We start from the raw sequence: 19,436 nt of genomic DNA, 5'->3' as shown, positions 1-19,436 counted from the left end.
CGTTGGGAACGATGCCCAGTGGGAGCAATTCCCTTTGAGAACAATGCCTGTTGCGAACAATGCCCAATGGGAAGGATTACGACCGACTTCACACTGGGCACCGGCACCGCACTCCATCAGGTCAACTGCGATACGTGATACGCAGAAGTTTGAAGTCGATCGGCCTGTCGGTTCTCAAGATACGCAGGGGACAGATACGCACACATGCACTCGCACATGCAGAGATTTGCTGAATTTATATAACATCTAAATAATCTGCAGTTGTGACTTTAAACCCAATGGTGTTACAATAATATCCTGAATTAAACAATGCACATGCACCATACCTATGACACTCCTCCTAGGTAAGATATTGCTTGTAATAAGTTGAGTTTGATCAGTACCAGTAATGGCATGTATTCGCTTAATGAGATTTTTGTCATTTTCCCATGTGTAAAACATCCCTCTATGTAACAATCTTGTGAGAGCGACAACAGCACTCGGCTGTTCAGAGTGTAGGCCTAATGCAGAAGCTCCTACATTCTAGGAATCTATAAAGTCAGCCTACTATTCAATTCCAATGAAGCAGCAGCAGAAAATGTCACTTAATAGCATTATACAGTAGTTAATGTCAAGTTTTGGGACAACTATGCATTCTACAATCATTGGAATAACACTTGCATAATACTTTGTCTTGTAGACTTTATCTCCAAATATACTATACTAGAGAGACCCCATCCGCTGCGCGGGGCTTTGCGTTTGTTGGTCCCTCCGTGTCCCTCTGTCTGTATGTATTAACTCATTTCCTGCCAGAATTATTTCAGATTTTTGGCTGTAGACTGCCAGAGATTTTCCATTGAAAAAAAAAATTCTCAGGAGCCGAGATACAGATTTTTTAAGTTTTAAGTTAACAATGAAGTGGATAGGAGTTTAAATCTTTGATATATCATATCTCCTTGGTCTTTGGGTCTAAAAAAAAGAAAAAAACGAAAAAAAAGAAAAAAAGAAAATTTTTTTTTTTTTTTTTTTTTTAAATAGAACGCAGATCTGCGTCTTTGGCAGCCAGGCGAGAAATTAAATAGAACGCAGATATGCGTCTTTGGCAGCCAATGCAATAAAAATAATTTTAAAAAAATAATTTAAAAAAAATACATGAGGGACCCCCTGGGGGTCCGCGGAACCCCTGGGAGTGTTGGGAGCCGCGCGAAACATTGCGGACCCCTTCAGACCCCATATAGATCCACCGTCTTGCTCCCTGTGGCTTTTGTTTTTTCATGAACCTCCTTGCTTGTTTCTGGCACTTGTTTTTCTCCAACCTAGCATCCCGACTGACTGCCGAGTCGGTTCGGGTGACTGTTAGAGGCTGGCGCGGGTAACTAATAATGTATTGTTTGGGATTTGCATGGCACGGAGATGATGGACATATTAGCGTGAGTGTGGTGGGATAGAGACATGACCAAACAAAAAGGTAAGCAAGAGCGGGTGTTGCTTCGGCTGTGGCCGTCGGCGTTCGGTGGTGCTCACGGTAAACGGTGCTAAAGTGTTTCCCCGTCCGCTGTGGTCGTAATGTGGTGAGTAGAATTAATTATGTTCCGAGGAGGCAAATGTGTAGTGAGCAATGAGAAGTACCCTACGCCACCCGCAAATTCATCGCGCACGTTGTGGCTAGTGTTGTGGTGACATGTGATATGTACCGGTAGTTGTTGTGTTTAGTCCAAATCAATGGAGTGGGTATGGCGTCAGCGGCGAGAGGTCCAAATGAATGGAGTGGGTGTGGCGTCAGCGGCGAGAGGTAACAATCCAATTGTAAAGATAGATAGTTCAGTCCACACATTTTTTTTGTGGAATGAGGAAGTACAAAAAGGGACAAAGCTAGAATCTAAAAAAATTATAATGTCCACACACTTTTTATCAGTTCCACTTCAAAGCTATAATCTCACATGCTCTTCTGCACAGTTCAGTTCCTTGATGTAGCAAAACCACCAACCCAGAGCAGCCACTGCATATCAGCTTATCTTACCATGGTGCATACTTTCTGTTATAAGGAAATATGACCAGCTTGGTTACTTTGCATGTGGCTTAGCTCATTTGAGCACTTCTAGTTACTCATTACGTATGCAAAAACATACATTAGGCTAACACACACACACCAGCGCTCACACACACACACACACACACACACACACACACACACACACACACACACACACACACACACACACACACACACACACACACACACACACACACACACACACACACACACACACACACACACACACACACACACACACACACACACACACACACACACAGGCTTACCTGCAAACATGAGCTCGGACACGTTGGGCTTGACATGCAGACAAGTGAAGAGAGGAAGGGGACTCTGAGCCTCATTCACTTTATCCTGCAGTTCACTCAGCTTGGTATCCATCCTCTGAGATGAGACAAACAAAACAAAATCTCAAACAATCCGATCTATTTACATTATGAAATATTTTTACATCACATACTATATTGTAAGACAAACTGAAAAGTTTCATGCGCTCGGCGAAGTGCCTATTTCCACCAGAAAGTGTGGCCAGTCTATTACGTCAGTGACCTATGACGTATTTGGCCATGGTTTCAGTCCGATCAGTCCAATGATTACGCTTCTACTGGCAGCGTGCACAAGAAATGTGACATTGATTGTGACATTGATTTGCCCCGGAAAAAGAAACAAATCTCATATCTCAAAACATAATCTCCCCCTTTGCTTTCGCCCTGACAGGTGATAGCTAAGGTGAAATAAGAGAAAATCAATGTCAGTTTGTTGCATCCCCTCACAATTTTAAGTGTAATGGCATTATTTTGAAAGAAAATCTGTGCTCAAAGCAACTCAAGGAGAGGTCCTAAATTAGTGAAACAAAAGGGATGAAGAGCCTCACTCTCAAGGCCAAATTGTTTCTTCAATAATAATAATAATAAAATAAAATAGAAACGTTTCAGTCTCTCTCTCCCGACCTTCATCAGAACTGATCTGATAAAGGTTGAGACTGAAATGTTATTTTTATTATTTGAATATCAAACTGGCCTTGAGAGAGTGTAGCTCCTCTTCCATTTTGTTTCATAACTTTGAAAGAGAACAGTGTGAAATAGTTACTGAAGGTCACGTGTCACAAAAGAGAGGAAATGGGGGGTGACAGCTAGAGGATAGCAGGTCAATAAGCAAAGAACGGGAAGGAAAAATCATCATTAACCACGTGAATTCTATTCTGGCCATGTCATAATAAGTGTAAATTCCCCGAAAACGTAAGCGAAACATTCTGTGAAAATAGCGGATCTACAAGCTCACAACATGTCGCATTGTGTCGCGTTGAGAGCTCGTAGATTGTCTATTTTCGCTATTCAATATACACGAAGTATAGGGTTAAACCACAAAACCATAAAAGCATGTGGTGAACAGCTCATACCGCGGGTATAAGCGTCTCTCCGATGAGCATTCCAAATACATCGGTGAAGGTGACAGGCTGCCCTGCAGCCTTCTTGTTCCACAGAGCATGGGCGTAGTTGCCGATGTGCTGGGGTAGCAGCAGCCGCAGTGGGTTACTACTGACACTCTTCATCAGCTCCTGGTTTATCTCTTTAGGGCCTTTCGTAGGGAACTCAGGGTGGGAATAGAGAGTGGTCATATACCTGGGGAAAACGAAAGAGGGGAACCACAAAATGATTTAGCCTTAAATTAATATCAAACCGCAAACACTTTTCCAAAGCAAAAGAAGTAAAGAGTTTGAAATATGACCGATCTAACGCACTCAATATTTTCTCACGGGCTTACAGAAATGTGTGAATTGGATGAGAGAAGTGGACAGAATGTGTAAGAAATGCTTGAAAAGGAGAAGTGAGGGAAGTTCAAAGCGGAAGACACGCTTGCTAGCATCATGATGGGGAAACAGATTGGGAAGGGGGGGGGGTAATGAAGAGTGAAAGGAAGAGAGAGGGTTTAGAAAGAGAGAGAGAGTGCAGACACAGCCTGGCAGAGGAGAGTGAGAAAGACTAGAAGAGAGAGAGAGAGAGAGAGAGAGAGAGAGAGAGAGAGAGAGAGGGAGAGGGAAAGAGAAGCAAAGAGAGATCACACCACAAGCAAATGTGTGTTTACTGTTAACTGACCACGTGGATCCAGAGAGGCCTGCGACGTAGGTGGCACAATCCAGGACCCCAGACTCATACAGGGCCTTCATTACTCCAGAGAAGCCTACCATTGCTCTGAAACCTCCCCCTGAACCTACAATGGCTATGACTGGCACCTGTAACGGACCAACAATAACACACACACACACACACACACACACACACACACACACACACACACACACACACACACACACACACACACACACACACACACACACACACACACACACACACACACACACACACACACACACACACACAATAAGAGTATTGCTTAAATTATACAAGCACCGAAAATGGCACACCGAAAATAGCAGATCTACAAGCAGATCAAGTCGCATCTGCAATGAGTCGTGAGCCTGGCTTCAGGCATAAGGTTGCATAATGTGCCATCGGTTGAATAATTATCAGCAGATCTGAATGTGCCTCGCTTTCATTGATAGAATCTCGTTCTTTCAGCATAAACAACGTCCTCCTTTGCCTTTGAGCATCTCTCTGCACTGACTGACGCACGTTTTACGACACTGGTTGCATCACCCCTTTGCAGCACTATCCCGGGTGGCTTTAACTTTTCGTACTTTTTTCGCCTCATCTCTTCCTCCCTGAATCGTAGCCAAAGCCCTGTCGGAGTGCCTCTCTGTATGCTTTGGCACTCTGCCAGTATTACTTCCAGGAGTCCACGCTGGAGAGCGAGCTGAGGAATGTTCTTGTGCACTGTTTCCCAAACAGTGGGTCGGGACCCATGTTTGGGTTGCGGACCACTTTTTATGGGTCACAAGTAAATATCCCCTTTTTTTCATTTCCTACATTTAAAAAAAAATATATATATATATACATATATATATATTTTAAAATATTTTTAATTAACCCATTTAGACCGAGAATCCCTAGACGTAACTATACCTTTCAATCTGGGAACCCCTTTTGGGGTTGTTGTTGCTATGTACAGTATAGAGGCAACATATATTTTTATGTAAGTTTTTCTGAAAACAGGATCAGGTCAGGATTTAGAAGGCGTTTTTAGAACCGGCCTCAGGTCTAAATGGGTTAAAAACTATTCCAACATTTTGCATAAGTATAACATAAATAAAATCAAATAATCAAATAATTTCCGTAAATAAATAAAAACAACGTTCAAGAAGTAGTGAAAATAGCAGATCTGCAAGCTAAGCTCACAACGCGGTGCGAAGCGACATGTTGTGAGCTTGTAGATCAGCTATTTTTCAAACGTCTAATTTCTCTTTTGGGTCTTGACCTAAAAAGTTTGGGAACCACTGTTCTAGTGCCGTGCAGTGGAAATACAGTGCTATTTTGTCTTGCATATTGCTGGTTATTTTGTTTATGACCGGAGGTTAGAGAGAGTTCACATTAAGCCCAAGGAGCTGTCGGCAGAAACCCATAACCACAGTGGGCTGAGAACGTATTTCAGCTCAGCACAGGAATGTACAACTCTTGCAGCTCAGCATACAATATGGTGCAGTACTACTAGATGTAAGAAACATTCTGTTAGTGCCCGTGGGAGTTTCTCTATTTGGGTGGGGTGATAGTGAGAGGAGTGAGAGGACAGACTGATACAAAAGAGAAGGGCTGTTGTTCCCACCTCCTGAGGAGAGCTGGGGAGGAAGCGCGGTTTCTCCATGTCCAGCAGCTTCTTAATGCCCAGCATCACTCTGTCCCTGCGTTTCTGTCTGAAGAGCTTCTCTTTCTCACACAGGGCCAGGCTGAACCGCAGGTCCAGTTTGGTGCTAGGGATGCATACACACACATAAATAATAATCAATCTCTCACATTTATTGCAAGGTGCATTCTGCTGTAACTCACAGGCGTACAGTACAAATATGGTTACATGCACACGCACACGTACATGCATGCAGCCGCACACACACGCACGCACGCACGCACACACACACACACACACACACACACACACGTACGCACGCACGGTCATACTATGCAACAGCACTTAATTTACTTAAAACCCTACATGAACAGTATGTTGAGCCAACAAACATCTCAATAGAGATAAGCACTGCTATGCAAGCGTTAAGGTGTAGCTTGAATGTCACACGTCCTCAGGGTGAATTCCTGTGCATTGTTCGACATCTGACTTCATTATTATGCAGCCATTACTGGCGATGCTTGTTTGTTTGTTTTTGTTGTTTGAGTGAAGCTTTGAAGCCACGGTGTCGACAAAGTGCAGATTAAAAGGAGTACGTACCACACCTCCAGGGACATCTCCAAGTACACTTTGGTTGCCTGTTGAAACATCAAAATGTGTGGTTAATTTACAGTGTAGTGGCTGCTGATTAGCGTTCATTAACCTGTCGACTGTTAACACCCGGGGTCACACTGAAGAATCCACAACAATACAAGAATGAGTAAAGATGGAGAGAGGAGAGCAGGGACTACAGAGAGGCAAAGGATTAGAGGTAATGTAGGATAATTGATAACAAGGAGTGGCAGCGCACAGATCATAAAAGTGTAAAACGGCAATGAAAGACTAAGCCACACATCACACCACACAATCAACTGTTAGTTATAATTAGCAGGTACTTTTTGATACACGCTTTTTTTTTGCTGTTACTGAACCACTCAGAATTCTTACTTTATAAATCCTACAATTCATATTCTCATCCATCTTACTGTATGCTATTGACTTTTAATACCTTCTAAACATTAAGATGGGGAAGATGGGGAACAAATCTGATTATACTGTCTAGTTACTACTTACTTTGCCAATGATGAAAGTCACCATCTCTGTATGAGCCACTTTCATGGAGTTTATGTCATAGGACACAGTCCCAAGAGTCTCGTCCATAACGTAGTTGGCGTCCATCAATGTCAACTGATTGGAACAAACATCAACAATGTGTAGTTAAATAAAACATGGAGAACCGTCTTGGTTATTTTTTTTCATGTAATGTAATGTATTTTGTGTATTTGTGTATGTTCACTCATTTAAATCCATAAATACAATTACATCAATAGACTTGCCATCCTAAATCATCAAAGAATGTATTTATATTTAGACTTTGGGTTCATGGCATATCATGGCACATTTGCAATTTTCTGAAACAGGCTGACTCTCAATATGCATCGTTTACAGTCTTGATATTGAGTATCGCCTTTATAACCAATTAAGTTAGTGTTAATCTTGTCATCCCATGCAAAACGGACTCTGATCAGATGGACTTCTCACCTCCAGGACATTCTCCTGGTTGGGGTCCAGTATGAAGTCAAAGGTCTCGTTCCATTCTGGATTTATGTCGTTGTCTATATGGCGAGTTCTCTTTCTGCTCTCCGGGGCTGAGGGAATTAACAGCTCCACATATGGGTCTGGGGTGTCCACTGCAAGGAGAAACATAGGATGGATTTTATCAATACTTTTCCATTTTTCATTTCTGTCTGTTTCTCTACCATGTATAGGCTATTAATCTATATCTATGTTTTATTTATTCTAGACTTTTAATGTTTATTTATTTATTCATGTACCTATACTTTTTGTAATTACAGTAACGCCTGTGTACTGTATATCAGACTGTACTTAATAAAAAGATGAACTACCATAAAGAATTTCTCTGGACACTGCTATGTTGGTCTTAAAGCTTTTTAGGGGCTCCGATCAGGGAAACCTCAGTTTCCATTTTGCCATATAGTGTTATGTTAATGCAGTCATGCATACAAACACCTTTCTGTTGTGGACAACTGGTCAGAAAACATTCTGAATGGTAGCAACCAGAATAACAGGGGTAACAACAAGTGGATCAAGACTCACACAGGTCACCCAGAGCTCCCTTGGTGACACCTTCAGCCCGCACTACGGTCACTTTGAAAGTGTGAGAAAACTGTTGTTCCACCTGCAGAGAAACGTAAACACATTGTTCACATATACTGTATGGGACAAACGGTCTTCCCATTGTCTTGTACAAATTACCCTGAAATTATAAACTGCAGAAATAAAGACATACAGTGCAGTAGTAGCACATGATGTCTACTGTGGTCTCTCTTAACTTCCCCCAGTCTAAATAAAAATATATTTCTCAAGGCAGCTGATAGCTCACTCTGCAGTCAGGGACAATCATGCTGAAGTTCATCTGGTAGCTTCCATCTATGAGTATTCTGATTGTACAATCTGTAGTATCAGATCAGCGTTGACTGTGTTATTTGCAATATGTTTAATTCCCCTGCTTATATATGAAAGACAAGCCATTTTCATATTTCATTTTAACGTTTTGATTCAAGTTTTAATGAAAATCTATTATTTTTAAAATAAATATAGGTTCCACAGAAGTTCAACAGCGACACCCGTTCTGTAAGTACGATACATATGATCTCATTGATTGATTGATGTGACAAATTCATCATGCTCACAAACCTGAAGTCAAAACTCTTCTTCAGCCAACCTCTACACTTTTCTGAATTTTTCTCTCCTTTTCTTTCTTCTTTTTACTAATCACACTGGCTTAGTGTTATACTTTCCTATGCTGTTGTGTACAACTTCGTCCATTGTATGATGTAGAGGTAATTGTAGCAAACACTCTGCACTAGAAATTCCTTAGACATGAATAGATTTGCACATACTGTAGCTACTATGTAAAGTATTAACAATTACATTTAAAAAATATATATTTTGAGTAGAGCCGCTACTTCTTCATTTGGAAAGGAGCCAGCTATGAATGTTCGGGCATCTAGTACAGATGCTTCCTGGGCGTCTCCCTAGGGAGGACCTCGACGTACGTCCCACTGGGAGGAGATCCCCGGACAGACCAAGTCACAGTCATTTTACTTATTAAAGCCTTTGTTTACTTTACAAACTTCCTACGAACTCCACCATCAAATTCTGGTGTAAAATGACAACCACGAGGGTGCACTCCCATTTTTTACTTGAAAATGTCCTCAATGGGAGTGAACATAAGCTTAGTTTATACTCTAATGCATGACGGTGTTGCTTGCCAACTAGAACTCTTTGACAAGTGACACTGTCGTACTATGTAGTATAATTAACCTAGATATCATTTGTATTGCTGCCAGATCCGGCAACTGGTACAAAATATACAGGGCAAGGTCATAAACACTTACAGTCTTAATTTAGATAAACACTCTCAAGCCTAGATTAAGCCCAAAGATAGAATCTGGAATTTCCACATAGAGCTAGGGTTGTCTGTGTACTTACAATGATGTACTGGTAAGGGTCTATGGACGCCATTGGGGGCTGTTGAGATGGTAATTTTCAGCTTCCAGGAAAGAGCCTTGGTCCAGATGCGAACTTGAACTCAGGAAGATCCTTCCGTTATCAAAGGAAGCATTTAAAGAACTGGTGAAAGAAGCATTTTTAACATCAGTAAAACTGCTATACCAAATTAACACAGCAAAGCCTGATGATGAGTCAGTTAGTTTTTGGAGGCCTCTCTTCACATAGATATCACTGATTATGATTGGCACAGGCATCAATCAGTTGGCAGTAGACAAACGCACTCCTCTTGGCCACGTTCTACAAAGGCAACAGACATAGCCTTAGCCTCGGTGGCATGGCCTTAATGTGAACTATACAAACTGAGTTCATTGGACATGTCAAAATGTAAACTTCGAACATTTTGACATCTTGGAGTTTGTGGTAACATAAAGGGGAAGTGTGCAGCGCCACAGAGAATAGATATAGTCAGTCCAGAGTCATGGGAGATGTGTGTGTATTTGTGTTTTTTTGTTTGTTTGTTTTATCTGAGACTGTTAGAGAGAGAGAGTGTCAAAGGGCTGTGAGCTAGTAAATAGGCTATTTTCAGAGCGTGACTTCGGTGCAACTAAATACATCTCAGGATTTCGTGTTGGGGGTGGGGGTTGGCAGAAAAAGGGTAAAAATGGCATTTATAAAACTTTGATGTCCTCACAAGTATAGTAATAGAAACTTGTGTGTGTGTGTGTGTGTGTGTACTAAGCATCACACGGTCAACGAGGATTGTCTCTGTTGTTCAGCAAAGCATAACATTACTGAGAGGACTTCAGGCACGTAGTGTGTTCGCAGCACTGGTCACGTAGTTTGCATAAATGGTCCAACTTCTGAATGTGCCAATTCAGGAGGTCACCCACGAAGCCAGCAGATAATCATCATTTGTGATGAATGACAAAAACACCCACAGAAGCTGCTTTTGTGGAGGTCATTCATTGTCATTTAATTTTTCATTTTGATGCGTCAGCATATTCCTTGAACAATACATGAAGGTTTACTGTGAAAATAACAAAAGCTTATAGTTGTTTTTTGTGAGTAGGCTAGGCTACTATAGGCCTATTAACTGTGGTGGGAAATATGAATCTGCATGCTTTTATCAATAATAACGGTAATGGCCCGGACGGCTGGCTGGTGTAGCGGTCCGGGCACCTAGGCTGCGTGTCGCGAGTTCGAATCCCGATCCCGATGACCTTTGCTGCGTGTCACTCCCCATCTCTCTCTCTCTGTCAGTCTACTACTATCAATAAAGGCAGAAAAAGCCCCAAAAATATATTTTAAAACAATTACAAAAATAATGGCAAAGAAAAATAGGCCAAAAACGTTCAATGTGGCTTTATGAACCTAGATCAAAATACATTTTGGGGTGTAAATATATATGTGAATGTGAATAAGGAACTAATATGTAGATCTGAATGAATGAATGAATGAATGAATGAATTTAATTGATGATTAAAAATACTACATATAAGACTCCACTGCAGTCATTACATACAACTCATGAAGAAAGAAACCCATTGTGGTCCTCTAGCCTTTAACACTTAACATGGCCACAAGATAAACACAAAACAACAACAGGACAGCAAGTGAAGACTATACAATCAAAAAGTTAACATTGTAATTGAATTACAATGTAATGTAAGCAATGTAAGAATGTCTGCAAGTCCACCTTATACAGGCTACTCTGTAAAACTTTCCATTTCAGACTTGTGAGCAGACTATTTGGTAATACTTACTATGATGACCATGTCATTATAAACATACTTATATGCATTATAATCTGCTTATAACACTGTATAAGTACAGTTATAAGCACTCTCAAGTGCTCATAATGCTTTATAACAATAATTAAATAGCACATCATAAAGCATTGCATATTGATTTGAGAGGTAATGTAGCCTATAAATGCACTATAATTTGCTTATGACACTGTATAATTGCAGTTAGACAGTGTTATACGTGGATTATAATGCATTATAAGTATTTATAATGCAATATAGACATGGGATTCATATACATTCTTACCACTGCTGCACTATAAAAAAGAATCTGTCCCCCCAAGATCAGGCAATTTAATTGAAAGGTATGAAGTCTGTAGAGCTCTTTTAAAATAGCTGAGTATATCTTAGAAGTGAATTTTTTTTTATTAAGTATTGATAAATATAGCTCTATGTAAAGAGACATTCTGCCACTTTACAAGTAGCTAATCTAGCTATGGTGCTTAGTGCATTAGTGCCATCGAAGAGTGGATTGGCTTCATGTAACCAGACCGGTTATGGCGTTTGTTATAGCTTGATTGAAACAGATCAGATGTGTTCTAGGCATGCACAGTAAGCTATGAGTCTGCAATAAGCACTCGTATGACGTGGGATGGGAAGCCAGCCATGGGCAGTTCACTTTTGTTACTATTTAGGTGCTTTTACTTTTTGAACGTCACATAAAGCACCTGGAGACTCCTGCTGAAATATGTATAGGTGACTGACGATGCATAATGAATGATGAAGGCCTTCTGTATGTAAAATGCAGATTAAAGAAGTTGTCGGAGCGCGTTACGCACGACCCTGTCCCTCTCACATGCAGTCAAAGACGAACGAAGGCTATGCGCAGCGGGCGGCAGCACCTACCGCACGAATCAGGGTATTTTTTCGATTCAGTTTGAACAAAAGAAAATGCCTACATACCTTTACAGACGTTTTGCTATCGACTCACAAAGCTTGAGAAATGTGACATGCTGTGCAAAAAGTAGAGTATAATGGTTCCTTTGCTGTTCACTGTGAGGTGGTCGGTGGAGGAGGTGCTACTAACTCTCCCGAAAGACGCTCACACACACACACACACGCACACATACACACACGCCAGACATGCAGGAATAGGAAGTTAGAAACTAGTCTAAAAACTCAAGCTCCGAGGAAACGAAGCATGGCTGTCTGTTCTTATAAATGACTATTTATACCGCGTTAAAACACCGGCTATAAAAGGGCGCGTCGCAACAAAAAAAGCTTTGAACAAAAGTGAGTCTCCAAACAAGAGAACCTGTATCTGACTGCGCTGCATTCCATTAGAGACACCGCTCTCCCCGGACGCTCCAGTTTCCGTGATGCGCTGCAGGGGTAACTGGAACGCTCGCCCCAAAACACACTCACCCCCAATTATTTTTTCGCGGACCGCTCGCACACAGGTTCTTGTAATCTTGTATTCGTTTCACTGAGGTTAAGGTTATAGGTTTAGCCAGGGTAATATAATAAGGCACAGTTTTACTGAGGTTAACTTTATGAATAAGGCTATAGGTTTAGGTATAGTTTTACTGAGGTTACGTGGGAATAAGGTTAGGTTTAGGCATAGTTTTACAGAGGTTACGTTTAGGAGTTTTACTGAGGTTAAGTTTAGGAATAAGGTTATGTTAAGGCATAGTTTTACTGAGGTTAAATTTAGGAATAAGGTTATTTTTGGCACAGTTTTACTGAGGTTACGTTTAGGAGTTTTAGTGAGGTTACAGTACGTTTAGGAATAAGGTTGGTTTATTAGGCATAGTTTCACTGAGGTTACGTTTAGGAATAAGGTTAGGTTTAGGCATAGTTTACTGAGGTTACGTTTAGGAATACCAGGTGGCAACCGTACCGAGGTTGCCCAATTTACCCGGGGCGACTGTGTTTTGGGGCGAGCGTTCTGGTATTCGCTGCAGGCCGTGCCGTGCCGTGCCAGGGCCGTGCGTAAAGTTTCCACCTGAGGGCGCAGACGGGCGCATCGGCATCACTGAAACCTGCGTAGCAGGGGAGACTGGCTTATCAATTAGTCAGAGTTGAGTTGCCCTGTGTGGTGACCAATCATTTGAGTAATATGATTTGAAAAGACACTCAACTTTACCATACTGACGTTAACAGCTATTCAACATTTTGTCTTCTTTTTCTTTTGACCATTTCTGCAATTAAAAATTTAGTGTAGCAAACAATTAATGCAACTACGGACACAGCAACCCTGATTGATTGATTGATTGATTGATTGAATACTTACTTTATTAGACATAAATGCAAACAGCACAGTCAAACACTTGGTCTAAAAGGATAACACCCCCAAAAAATCCATTGGGGTCCTATGTATTCAATTCATCAACACAAAAAATAACACCAAAATACAATATCTATCACTATCACTATCAGTATAGCTATCAGTTCAACATTCGGCCTCGTCCATTAACACCAAAGCAGAATAGCCAGGCAAATTATTGGAAAAGAAAAACTAATCACACAATCACACAAAAAGTGTTCCTATTAATAATCGCCTACAAGTTTGCCCTCAAGATAAGTGCGTGGAGTCCTATACCAGACGTCTTCTAGGTTAAATATTATAATATAATTATATATTAGTAGTAGCCAGGTAGCCTAGTATTAGCCTATTATTATTATTGTGTAGGCTATTTGTTTATTTGGTACAGTTTTCAACATGGCTATCCAAACAGCATTATTTGAATTTATATGTGGGCCTATAAACCTACTTGAGTACTAACCTCGCATTACCAGTCTTACTTGAGCACCAACAAGAGGAACTAGAAATATAAACAGATAGGGTAATTGGTTGTATAAACTTGAAATGACTAGTATAGTGAGTGACCAACAAGTTATGAGATAACAGGCTATTTTTAGACTTGGATTGGGATTGGGTAAGAATAAAGATTCTCACTCAGTGGTCATTGACTGCCGTGCTTGGCACCGGCTGAATGGGGGGGAGGCTATGGGGGAGGGTGGTGACGTCACCACCTCCAGTGTATATAAGGTGCTGCGCGCACCGTTGAGATCATTCACAACCTGACCTGAGTTGCGTTGATTCTCCTGGAGAGAAGCGGAGAACAAAAAAAAACAAAACTACAATCAGGACCAATCAAACGCAGTGGAGTATGAACAAAAGAATAGCTGACGTGGTTTTACTTTTGGCACTGGGTTTACTTGTCTGCGAAGGAGGTAAGCATACACATGGAACAGAATAAAATGCTTATAGTGAGTTATCCGATTGTGTGTAGTAGGGCTAAGTAGGACATCATAAAGTTGAGGGTGTACTGGACTGGTTAATACATAATTTTGGGTTAATTAGACTGGGATTTTAGAAGCAATTTCATAGCCATAGGGACTATACTATATATAGTCGTAATTGCGCTGTATCCTGTATGCACTCCAGTTAACGCCAAAACTTGTCTGAACAGGTAATCCGTGTTGTTCGGATCCATGCCAGAACAGGGGTGTATGTACAACTCTTGGAGAGGGTCATGAATGTGATTGCACACGGACTGGATTTTATGGACCAAATTGCACAGATCGTAAGTAAAATTTGCTTAACAATGTGTAGCCTATAAAAAAGTCCATGATAATGACTAATGTCCCTTTATATCTATTTTAGTATTTATCAAATATATCAATGATTATGTTGTCTTACAGCCGAATTCTTCACATGGCTGAAAGTGTCCTTGAAGCCATCCCCAAACACCATTCATCACCTTCTTACACACTACAAGGGATTCTGGAACATCATCAACAACATATCATTTCTCAGGGATGCTATCATGAGATATGTACTGACATGTAAGTATCCACAAATTAACTGAAACCTCATGTAAGCTGACAATGTGAAATGGAACCTGACATCAAGTTAAACATTACGCATTAATGATTGATTAATTGATGATTTAAAAAAAATCTAATGTTAATCATAATTAGGAACAAAGTATAAGCCTAATTATCTGTTATTTTCTTTCCAGCCCGATCCCATCTGATAGACAGTCCACCTACCTTCAATGCAGACTATGAATACAAAAGCTGGGAAGCGTACTCCAACCTCTCATACTATACACGCACCCTACCCCCGGTGCCGAAGGATTGCCCAACCCCTATGGGAGTAGTAGGTGAGTGCACTCTCACTGCCTCTGGAAAACCTGTTTTTTTAGATTCTTTAATACTGAGCAGGAATCGATTGGCCCCATTACATCATGGTGAGAACATACCAAAGACTCTGTTTTGTAGACTGTTGCGTTTAGCTGACTTATGCATTGTGCTGGAGTCATCACAGTCAAAACCCACTCTCACCAGCCAAAACCTTCACAAGAGGAAGTGTATCAGTCTCCGTCTCTCTTGTTAAACTGCTCACAAAACTGGCCTCAGCCAAATAAAACAGCTCTTGAAACTTAGTTGGATTTTCTTTCTGAGCATTCCACATAGAAAATGCAGCTAAAATACACAACAAAGATGTATTTACCAAAATATCTGAGTAAGGCTCATACACATAGCACATCCAAATTGTGAGAAGAAAAAAAAGAATAGACAAAAAGGTTAGAGCTTATTTAAATAATTTGGCTCTATGTAGATCCAGCACACTCATTTCAGCGTGACAATTGATTTTTCTGTATGATTTTTCCAGGTAAAAAGGAGTTGCCTGATGCCAAGTTGTTGGCTGAGAAGCTTCTGATGAGGAGGCAGTTTATTCCTGATCCTCAGGGTACCAGCCTGATGTTCGGGTTCTTCGCACAGCACTTCACTCATCAGTTCTTCAAATCTGACATGAAGAATGGACCCGCCTTCACCAAAGCTCAAGGCCATGGGGTGAGTACAGATCACGGGCATTATTTGTGGTAATGTGAGCTGAAGCATCAGGACTGAAACGAGTGGAGAACCTTATTGACACATTACACCACAAAAGATTTCCGTTAATAGACGGTTTGATGTATAGTTGATGTTATGAGGTGAACTGAAAATGAAGCATTGTATTAATGTGACTGTGTGCTCATGCTCTCAGGTGGACCTCACCCACGTCTACGGAGACACTCTAGAGAGGCAACACAAGCTCAGGCTTTTCAAGGACGGCAAGATGAAGTTTCAGGTACAGGACATATGTTGTTGTTGTACAGAGACACAGGTCTGATTCATATATTGGTACATGTATCTTGAAGACCACAAAAACTTCTGACAAGTGGTTCCTCCTCTCTAACCTTCCCACGGCTCTGTTTACAGGTTCTGGATGGTGAGGTGTACCCTCCGACAGTGAAGGACGTTGGCGCAGAGATGCATTACCCTCCTCACGTTCCTGACTCACACCGCTTTGCCGTGGGCCACGAGGCCTTCGGACTGGTCCCCGGTCTCATGATGTACGCCACCATCTTCCTCCGGGAGCACAACCGGGTTTGTGATGTCCTGAAGGAGATCCACCCCGACTGGAACGATGAGAGACTCTTCCAGACCACAAGACTTATCCTGATTGGTGAGTGTGTGAGATGATGATATTTCTCTTGAGTGTATGAGGCAAAACAGCGTCTCGCTAAGGTGAAAATAAATCTAAAAAGAAAAAAGGTCCTTTTAGAATGATTGCAGTAAAGTTTTAAATGACCCTAAAAACAAGTTTGACAATGAAAAAAGAAAACTCAGAGAGCGGAAGCACAACCTTTATGGAGTTTGGTTTTACACGTCAAACAGTCTGAATGAAAAATGTAAACATTATCTGATTCCTGTAATATTCTATTGTAATTTTCTCAAGCATTCATTATCTAATCAGAATGTAATTTGTCCTGTATAGGCGAGACCATTAAGATAGTTATTGAGGACTACGTGCAGCATCTGAGTGGCTACAACTTCAAGCTCAAGTTTGACCCTGAGCTGCTATTCAACCAGCGCTTCCAGTACCAGAACCGCATCGCGTCAGAGTTCAACACCCTGTACCACTGGCACCCACTGATGCCCGACACCTTCCACATCGAGGAGAAAGAATACAACTATAAGCAGTTTGTCTTCAACACATCTGTGGTCACAGAGCATGGTATCAACCATCTGGTGGACTCCTTCAGCAAGCAGATTGCTGGACGGGTAAGAACTAGTACTTATTTAATAAATATATATAATATTAATATATATATATTTAATTGTAATAGGAGCAGTATTTTCCTACAGACTGTAGTAGTATTGTTGCCTAAAGACCCCTTCAACTGACCTCCTGTCCTCTGTTTAGGTTGCTGGTGGTAGAAATGTCCCTGGGGCTTTGATGCCTGTGGCCATCAAGTCAATTGAGAACGCCAGAAAAATGCGCTATCAGTCTCTCAATGCCTACAAGAAACGTTTCAACATGAAGCCCTACAGCTCATTTGAAGACCTCACAGGTAAGAAAACGTATAGATCTATCAAAGATAGATGGTAACGCACGTGATAACATAAGAGTAAACATCTATTGACATGTTATTGCTAGGGGAACTGTCTCTGGCATGTTCACTAGGGTGCTTGTGCAGTTTTTAAGTTGCCTATAGTGCCTGGCTATAAAATATGGAATATTTGAAGGGTCATGTTGAAAAACCATTAAACTGGTCTCAACAAGCTTTTATTCCCTTCAGCTTTAGTTTCTGCGATGTGTAGTTAGGAATTCGGCACCATGCCTCCTGCACAAAACAGATGTTCACTTCAGCTTGAGATAGTGTAAGCAGTTTATATAGAAGAGAGCACCATATAAACAGGCACAGTGGCCTCCTGGAGGATCCACAAACATGTACTGCTTCACTGAGGGAAACTTGCATTCATCCGTGAGAGGGTTTTTTAATATTGATTAATATATGATCTATGATCTATGAGGGAATAGTAGTTTGTGAGTGAGAACGAGGAAAAGGGAAGAGCCTGGAAGAGAGCTCATTATTTATAATTTTAAATGTGTTTGCTGGATTCCACTTAGACAAAACACAGGTGGACATATTTAGACTAGCCGCAATTTGTATCTGCCGAGGCAGTGAGAGAAGCCAGGCTGAGGAACTAACCGGGTTCCTCTTGTGTGTTCCACTAGGAGAGAAGGAGATGGCGGCAATACTGGAAGAGCTGTACGGACACGTCGATGCTGTGGAACTCTACCCTGGTCTGCTGGTGGAGAGGCCCAGGCCCAATGCCATCTTTGGGGAGACAATGGTGGAGATGGGAGCCCCGTACTCTCTCAAGGGCCTAATGGGAAACCCCATTTGTTCCCCAGAGTACTGGATGCCCAGCACCTTTGGAGGCAGTGTTGGCTTCGACATAGTGAACACAGCCTCCTTACAAAAGCTGGTGTGCAACAACGTCCGAGGCCCCTGCCCTGTGGCGTCCTTCCGTGTGCCTGACATAGAAGACACGGGGTCGTTTACCATCAACTCAAGCACGTCACACTCTCGCAGTAGTGATGTTAACCCCACAGTCATTCTGAAAGAAAGGACTACTGAGCTCTAATTTACTATTTAATTTTGGGCTTGTTTATATACAGTATAAGTATTCTATTTATATATTTATTTATTTGTCATATTTATTATTCTATTTATTATGTACTGGAAACATTTTTTTTATAAGGAATTTTGTATTTTTTTTTTGTATTTTTTTACTTGTTTTTTTTTTTACTTTTTATTTATTGAAAAAACTGGTTTCATGTGTTTCATGTTATTGCTTTATTAATTGATGACCTCAGAAATCGCACTGATATTTTGAATGACTTGATACTTGAATACGTGCCTTAGTTTACAACTTCACTCACATAATACCTTCACAGTCTTAAACAATGTTGGAATGACTGTTACTGCTTTCTTTTTTAAACCTATCTAAACTTGAATTGCTGAGTAAACTTTTAGACTGATTTTGACTGTTCTTGTCTGATATTATCTACAATAAAGTGCATTGTAACTTGATTGTGCTCCTCCTCTGTTCCAATTTATAAATTATTATAATTGATAACAAATAATATTCATTTCAATTAGAGGACTTGGTTAATAAAGTACAAAAGTTTGAGCTCTAAATTAAAGGCTTACCAAAGCTAGAATCAGGTGCGAGAGGCCACCAAGTCCACAAAAAAATAGAAGAGGCTCGCACACTGACAGACAAAGGTTGAGGCTCTTGCAAAAATATTATTTTTATTTACAAAGCACAAAAAAGTGACTAAGTGTGGACATTTTGGTCCTCAGACCATCATCAGCACTAGTTACAGGTTGCCCATGTTGGCTTTAAAGGGATATTTCACCTTCAAACATGTTTGGAGTCATTTTAACGTCTAGTCTGGCTTTTGTGAACACCGCAGACCGTTTTTAAGTTGCTTG

General features: G+C 40.9%; 2 protein-coding genes across 3 annotated transcripts in view; one reads left to right on the top strand and one right to left on the bottom strand.

Annotated features, from left to right (window-relative positions):
* pla2g4ab (phospholipase A2, group IVAb (cytosolic, calcium-dependent)) overlaps nt 1–12,410 on the bottom strand; it is a 28,017-nt gene extending 15,607 nt beyond the window's left edge. Inside the window, exons 1-10 of one of the 2 annotated variants that reach the window (XM_080429813.1) lie at nt 12,055–12,410; nt 9,326–9,466; nt 7,928–8,009; nt 7,352–7,500; nt 6,884–6,997; nt 6,371–6,408; nt 5,753–5,897; nt 4,129–4,265; nt 3,432–3,654; nt 2,302–2,416 (exon numbers count right to left, since the gene is read on the bottom strand). In XM_080429813.1, coding sequence (XP_080285939.1) covers nt 2,302–2,416; nt 3,432–3,654; nt 4,129–4,265; nt 5,753–5,897; nt 6,371–6,408; nt 6,884–6,997; nt 7,352–7,500; nt 7,928–8,009; nt 9,326–9,358 — 1,036 coding nt within the window. In that variant the 5' untranslated portion in view covers nt 9,359–9,466; nt 12,055–12,410. The remainder of the gene's footprint in view (nt 1–2,301; nt 2,417–3,431; nt 3,655–4,128; nt 4,266–5,752; nt 5,898–6,370; nt 6,409–6,883; nt 6,998–7,351; nt 7,501–7,927; nt 8,010–9,325; nt 9,467–12,054) is intronic. The other variant, XM_080429814.1, reaches the window with a different exon arrangement.
* A 1,780-nt stretch (nt 12,411–14,190) lies between these two features.
* ptgs2b (prostaglandin-endoperoxide synthase 2b) lies at nt 14,191–19,023 on the top strand. The gene is made up of 10 exons (XM_080430670.1): nt 14,191–14,328; nt 14,568–14,681; nt 14,800–14,943; nt 15,120–15,263; nt 15,776–15,957; nt 16,151–16,234; nt 16,366–16,612; nt 16,925–17,211; nt 17,354–17,501; nt 18,170–19,023. The coding sequence occupies exons 1-10, from the start codon at nt 14,265–14,267 to the stop codon at nt 18,580–18,582; spliced, it is 1,827 nt and encodes a 608-aa protein (XP_080286796.1). The 5' UTR covers nt 14,191–14,264; the 3' UTR covers nt 18,583–19,023.
* Nucleotides 19,024–19,436: the final 413 nt, after the last annotated feature.

This window comes from Gymnoscopelus braueri (genome assembly GCF_963280865.1).
Source record: "Gymnoscopelus braueri genome assembly, chromosome: 6".
Lineage (NCBI taxonomy): Eukaryota > Metazoa > Chordata > Actinopteri > Myctophiformes > Myctophidae > Gymnoscopelus > Gymnoscopelus braueri.
Note: the sequence above shows the minus strand (reverse complement) of the source record. Positions and strands in the feature narration are given on the sequence as shown.

Coding starts and splice junctions, on each gene's coding strand:
- ptgs2b (XM_080430670.1), top strand. CDS start 14,265: ATGAACAAAAGAATAGCTGACGTGGTTTTACTTTTGGCACTGGGTTTA. Junction 14,329..14,567: donor TTTACTTGTCTGCGAAGGAG/GTAAGCATACAC, acceptor TTGTCTGAACAG/GTAATCCGTGTTGTTCGGAT. Junction 16,235..16,365: donor ACGGCAAGATGAAGTTTCAG/GTACAGGACATA, acceptor CTCTGTTTACAG/GTTCTGGATGGTGAGGTGTA.